This window comes from Pogoniulus pusillus, chromosome 7, assembly GCF_015220805.1.
Source record: "Pogoniulus pusillus isolate bPogPus1 chromosome 7, bPogPus1.pri, whole genome shotgun sequence".
NCBI lineage: Eukaryota > Metazoa > Chordata > Aves > Piciformes > Lybiidae > Pogoniulus > Pogoniulus pusillus.
This window is the reverse complement of record NC_087270.1, coordinates 2,212,166-2,218,957: the sequence shown is the minus strand read 5'-3', so window position 1 is coordinate 2,218,957 and position 6,792 is coordinate 2,212,166. Positions and strand designations below refer to the sequence as shown.

The window sequence follows — 6,792 nt, the reverse complement described above, 5'->3', positions numbered from 1 at the left end:
AGAGCAGAGAGAGAGAAGAACCTCCCTAGACCTGCTGGAGACACTTTTTGATGCACCCCAGGATGCCATTGGCCCTCTTGGCCACAAGGGCACATTGCTGGCCCATGGAGGACTTGCAGAAAGACCTCACACTTTATATAGATATATATATAAATATATATAAATTTTGTGTTTGATTTTCATTTTGAGTTTTCCCTCTTTATCTCCTCATTTTTTCCTCTTAGACATGATTTGCTCCTCTTCAGCCAACGTAGTGAGATGGTGGAGATGTCTTCTTGTTGCTCCAAGCAGGAATGACACAGGTTTGACCATGGAAAGGCTGTTTCAGTGCAAACACTACAGTCTAGTTTTCTTTTTTTTTTTTTTAATCTCCCTTCTCCCCCATCTCCCTCCTTCCCTCTCCCTCCCCTGTTTTCCCTCATCTTCCTCCTTTTCATTCTGTCTCCTTCCTTTCCTCTCCATCTTCCTCTTTCTACCCATCACAGGCTTGAAGATGTCAGGAGTTGGAAAGGACCCAAGGAGATCATCGAGTTCAACCTCCCAGCCACAGCAGGACCAGACATTCTAGCTCAGTGCACACAGGAACACATCCAGGCAGGCCTTGAAAGGCTCCAGAGAAGGAGACTCCACAGCCTCTCTGAGCAGCCTGTGCCAGTGCTCTGAATCATAGAATCAAGCAGGTTGGAAGAGACCTCCAAGCTCATCCAGTCCAACCTAGCACCCAGCCCTAGCCAATCAACCAGACCATGGCACTAAGTGCCTCAGCCAGGCTTTTCTTGAAGACCCCCAGGCACAGTGCCTCCACCACCTTCCTGGGCAGCCCATTCCAATGCCAATCACTCTCTCTGTGAAGAACTTCTTCCTAATATCCAGCCTAGACCTACCCTGGCACAACTTGAGACTGTGTCCCCTTGTTCTGTTGCTGGTTGCCTGGGAGAAGAGGCCACCCCCCACCTGGCTACAATGCCCCTTCAGGTAGTTGTAGACAGTAATAAGATCACCCCTGAGCCTCCTCTTCTCCAGGCTAAACAGGCCCAGCTCCCTCAACCTCTCCTCATAGGATTTGTGCTCCAGGCCCCTCACCAGCTTTGTTGCCCTTCTCTCTGGCACCCTTCCAGTCAAGAAGTTCCCCCTTGTGTTGAGCTGGAACTTCCTGTGCTGCAGATTCCATCCATTGCTGCATGGTCTATCCCAGGGAGCAGTGAGCAGAGCCTGTCCCCCTCCTCCTGACCCCCAGCCCTCAGATAGTTATAGACATTGATTCAATCCCCTCTCAGTCTTCTCCAGACTAAACAGTCCCAGGTCCCTCAGCCTCTCCTCATCAGGCAGTGCTCCAGTCCCCTCATCATCCTCCTAGCCCTCCTTTGGACTCTCTCCAGCAGATCCCTGTCCTTCTTCAACTGGGGAGCACAAAACTGAAGGCAGTACTCAAGATGAGGCCTCACCATGGGAAAGTAGAGGGACAGGAGAATCTCCCTTGACCTGCTGGACACACTGTGCTTAATACACCCCAGGATCCCATTGGCCTTCTTGGCCACCAGGGCACACTGCAGTGCTGCTGCAGCTTATTATTCCTTCCCAGATGCCATGTTCCTCCTTTCCTCTCTATCTCTTTCCTTTTCTCCCATCTTCCTCCTTTCTTCTTAATCTCCCTCCTTTTAGCACCACCTCCCCTTTCCCAACCTATCTGCTCCTTTCCCCACTCCACATCTCATTTTCCCCTTTTGTCCCCCAAACCCAGAGCACCTGGGTGCCATTGGAGTCTCCTCCCACCCCAGATGTGACCACTTTGCCCTCCTTGCCCATTCCCCTTTATAATCAGCCCCAGGAAAGACAGAGGCCCCAAGTTTGCCCAAGTGGGTGGAGGGATCCTCCTCCCATTGTCACTGATGAGTTCCTATGGTGTGCAACAGGTGAGTGGGAGGGGAATCAAAGGCCAGGGAGCCTGGTGGCCCCCCTCATTAAGCAGGATAGATTTGATGGCCACTTTAACATCACCCATGGGTGCTGACTCCAATGCCTCCTATTTCTATTCAGTTTCCTATTATTGTCTCTGTTGCCATCTCTCCTTCCACTCCTGTTCCTGATCCTTCCACTCCTATTCCTGTGATTCCTATTGCTAAGAATTACTTTCACCCTCTTCTCTATCCATCCTTTTCTCCACACTCTCTCCTGAGCTACACAACCCAAGCAGGGCTGGAAGAGGATAAAATAAACCTTCAGAGTTCAGTCAGATTGCCTCCTTTCAGTGACTGTTCTGTAGGGAATTGCAAGGAATCTTATCTGGCATCCTCTGGAACCATGTCAGTGGGATGCACATCATGAGCCACTCAGCACTGTTCACGCCACGACCTTCGAGCACAGAGAAGGGTTCAGGCAGATCCCTCACCACTAGGGCAGAAATCAGTAAGTCCCTGGGAAGATCTCCGAATTTCTTTCCTCTCTGGAATTCCCAGGTTTTCTCTTTAAAGCCTGACTCGAGGTGCTTCCAGCCTGAGTTCTACATTCCAGTGCAGATGAACACTGGGAGCTGCCTTCAATGCAGGTCCTGAGCAGCTAAGATGCCCAAGCGATAGACATTTCTTCCTTGGAGTGTGGTTGCCTAGATGCATGCCACCTGCTGCCAGCACTGTGCTGCCATCTCTTGGGGACCCTTTGTCACCCCTAGGGAAGAGCAAGTGGTGGGAAGAGGCCAAGGTGTGGGCAGGCACCCACCCTAGAGCCCCCAGTGTGTACAAATACTCTGAGGAGCAGCTGAGGGAACTGAGAATGCTTAGCCTGGAGAAAAGAAGGCTGAGGAAAGACTTTCTTGCTCCCCACAGCTCCCTGAAGGAGTTTGAAGTGGGGTGTGAGTCAGTCTCTTCTTCCAAGGAGCAAGCAATTGGACTAGATGAAACAGCCTCAAGTGGCATCAGGGGAGATTTGGTCTGGACGTAAGAAGTAATTCCTTCCCCTTAGAAAGCCCTGGAACAGGTTGCCCAGGGAAATGGTGGAGTCATCCCTGGAGGAATTGAAAAGCTGTGTGGACTCGGTGCTGAGCGACACGCTCTAGTTTTGACCTGTCAGTAATGAGTTAACGATCGGACCTGATGATTTTAAAGGTCTTTTCCAGCTTAAATTTTTCTCACGTTCCGTGATTCTGTGGCAGGGCATAAGACACCTAACACGGCTTGTTTGCCTGCTTTCCTTCTTGACTTTCCCTTCGACTCGCCACACCTCCAAGCTTTTTGCACATTCTTCCCGTCTCTAAGTTGCCGTGGAAGCCAGGAGAGCTGTCGTAGGGCAGCTCTCAGCTCCCTGGCTCTTGCTCTCTTCCCGGTTCCAGGCGGAGCATCCCCAAGGGCCGAGCTGAGCATCCCCTTGGCCGGGCGGGGCATTCTCGGGTGAAGGCGGAGCGTCCCCGCTCCGGCGTTCTTTGCTTCCCCCCGATCCCGTCCAAATCCAGCCCCTAACTCGACGGGGAGGAGCCGACAGAAGGAGAGGAGGGGGACGGACAGGCTGGAGGGGCAGGATTTGCCCGAGATTTACTCCTCCCGCCCCGCCGCAATCTCTCCGCGCAGCACCGGCGGCAGTGGCCCGTCCCCGCATGCGCTTCCTTCCTGCGGCGGGGAGGGTCGGAGCGTTTATAAATCGGGGCCCGGGAGAGAGAGACGGGATGCCAGAGATTTGCAGCACCGCTCGGTCCCTCCGCCGCTTGCCATGCGGCGGCTCCCGCTGCCGCTGTCGCTGCTGCTGGCCGGGCTGGGGTTGGGGCTCGGCGGGGAGCTGGAGCCCGTCGCCGTCTCGGGTGCCCAGTGCTTGGAACACGACTGCTTCGGCATCTTTTGGGCGAAGAAGTCCTTCGCGGAGGCCAGCAAGGTGTGCGAAAGGGGAAGCGGGCACCTGATGACCGTCCGGTCCACCGTGGCCGAGGACGCCATCGCCTTGCTGCTGCAGAACCGGAGCGGGACGTTGTGGCTGGGCTTGAGTTTGCCCCTTCCTTGCACCGAGCCCACTCAGCGCCTTCGCGGTTTCACGTGGGTGACCGGCGATGGCCGCACCGATTACACCAACTGGGCCCCGTCGGGGCGGCGCTGCTGGGAGCAGTGCGTCACCGTGTCCCGGGACCTGCGCTGGGAAGAGCGGCGCTGCGAGGAGCCGGCCGATGGCTTCCTCTGCGAGTACAACTACGGCGGCAGCTGCCCCCAGCTACCTCCCGCCGAGGGGCTGCTCGTCACCTACACCACCCCCTTCGGCGCCCGCGGCGGAGACTTCCAGGCCTTGCCACCTCGCAGCACTGCCAGCGTCCCCGCCGTGGGGTTGGAGCTTCGTTGCGATGAGGAAGAGATAAGTGGGGGACTGCACTGGGGCCGTGACACCCCAGGAGCTTGGCCCTGCCGCCTGGCCAACGGGGGCTGCGAGGGGACGTGCAGCGAGGAGGGTGACCAGCCGCACTGCTCCTGCCCCGACGGCAAGGTGCTGGGCCCTGACGGGCGCAGGTGTGCCTCGCCCTGCGCGGGCACGTTGTGCCAGCATCACTGCGTGGTGGATGGCAGCAGCTTCCTCTGCATGTGCGACACAGGCTACCAGCTGGCCGCCGACGGCTACAGCTGCGAGGACATCGACGACTGTGTCATCGTGCCCAAGCTGTGTGAACAGGTCTGCGTCAACACCAATGGCGGCTTTGAGTGCCGCTGCGACAGTGGCTACGAGATGCTGGACGGGCGATGCCGGCGCATCAACCACTGCGACGAGGCACACTGCGAGCAGCAGTGCGAGGAGCTGCCCGATGGGTTCCTCTGCAGCTGCTACCCGGGCTACGCCGTTGACCCGCAGGACTCCACCCGCTGCCTGCTCCACTGCAACAGCAGCCAGTGCCCAGCTCAGTGTAACATAGATTTTGACTCCTGCGAGTGCCCTGAGGGCTTTCTGCTGGACATGGACAATGACGAGAGGATCTGCGTGGACATAGATGAGTGTCAGTCCGACAGCTGTGAGCACAACTGCACCAACCACCCTGGTGGCTATGAGTGCTCCTGCCATGCTGGCTACCAGATTCGTGACAAGAATTCCTGCATCAAGATCACAGAGAGTGAGGAGGGAGAATACTCGGGGGATTTAGGACCTGCCTCCCAGACACCTGCATCCCAGACGCCTGCCCCCAGCAGGACCCCACCGAAGGCAGAGTACCTTCACCCTGGCGTGCTGGTGGGCATTGCAATGGGTGCCCTCTCAGCGGCCCTGGTCTTGCTAGCCCTGGGCTACCACCTGGCAAAGAAGCGCTGCAGGTCCCCTGCCACCATGGATTACAAGTGCAGCAGCCCCCACGAGAAGGAGATGGGACTTCAGCCGGTCACTTCGGTGTGTGCCACCCCCAGCCAGAAACTGTAGGGAGAGCGGGATGAAGGGAGAGGGAGGTGGGTGGAACTGGGTAACATTTACTCCCCTTACACCCCCTATACCCCCCATTTTCTAATGGCAAATTTGGGAAGAGCTGTCATCACCCCCACTTCCAAAAGCATTCCTTGCCTTCCAGCTGGCTCTTGCAGCACCAAGGAGTGGGGGAGGTGGAAGGCATGAAGCTCCACTCAGCTTCTGCTGCCTTCCACTTTTCTTTACTCAAGCTGTCAATCAGGGCAAATTCTCTGTGTGTTACAGGAGGGGAACCGTGGCTGAGTTCATTATGGACTGTGGAAGGTCCACTGACCCCAAATCCTCCTCATCTTGCCTGGGAAGCTGGGCTGGAGATGAGGATTTTCCCAGGGTGTGGAGGAGCTGGGGTGCTCCTGCCTTTATCTGGATTGGATTTAGAGGGTTTTTTTTAAGCTAATGGGTGGTGGAAGAAGGAGCAAAACTCTGGTGGTCAGTACTTTGCCTTGCTTCTCTGCCTTCTTTTACCTCACCGACAGAAATCTCCATCTCCGTATTGTGTCCCCACCACCTTTTGCCTCTAAGCTGAGCATTTTTCCACCTTAAATCGCTACCATGAGGTGGGACCCTGCTAAGTGTCACCACAAGGGCTAGATTGACAATTTCCCACTGGTTTTGGGGTTAAACAGGGATACTAAGAATGCCAGAGTCATTTTTTCCATGTTAGGAAAGTTTCTTCGTGGCGCCAGGGAGCCTTGCATCCCACACATGATTTCTTCAAGTATTTTCTGCTCTTATTGGGTTAAAATCTTTGGGGTTTGGTTTGTTGCTTTTGTTTTTTGTTTGGGGGTTTTTTTTTAGTTATCAAACGTGCTTAATCAATTCTTCTGGTCCATAGGGATTTTCCCCTGATTTTCCTTTTAGTTTTGTCCATGGCAGAACTTTTTCAGGGGCAGGGCAAGATTCATCCCTCTGCTTGCTTCCCGAGCACAGACTGAGGGAGAAATCTGGGGCAAAAGGGCTTTTCTTGGTGTGTTTTCCATCTCTGTTGTTTGGTGAGGCCATGAGTGGCATAGTGTTGAGACTGGAGGGTGGGGAGCGGTGTCCTGTTTTGGCACCCAGGCTGGGGGTGCCTGCTGCAAGAGAGCGCAGACAGCTTTACGTCCATGAAATACCATCCTCCAGCAGCACTTGGCTTCCCTGCAGGGCGTTTTGCAAGCCTGGGGCCGTTGGTTCAGGAGGGCTGGACCCGGCAGAGGGGCTGCAAAGCTCAGGGAGGGTTGTGCCCTCCCCATGCCTTCTCCATTACCACAAAATGCCAAGTTGGAAGGGACCCCGAGGGTCATCTGGTCCAACCTTTCTAGGTGACAGCGGGGTTGAGATGAGAAGGCTCTGCACCCTGTCAAGCAGGGGCTGTGCAGTGGAGGGGAATCCACCACTTCT

The 6,792-nt window shown here is 55.4% G+C and overlaps 1 protein-coding gene across 1 annotated transcript; it reads left to right on the top strand.

Annotated features, from left to right (window-relative positions):
• The first annotated feature begins 3,328 nt into the window (after window positions 1-3,328).
• THBD (thrombomodulin) lies at window positions 3,329-6,474 on the top strand. The gene has a single exon (XM_064145727.1). The coding sequence runs from the start codon at window positions 3,700-3,702 to the stop codon at window positions 5,368-5,370; it is 1,671 nt and encodes a 556-aa protein (XP_064001797.1). The 5' UTR covers window positions 3,329-3,699; the 3' UTR covers window positions 5,371-6,474.
• Window positions 6,475-6,792: the final 318 nt, after the last annotated feature.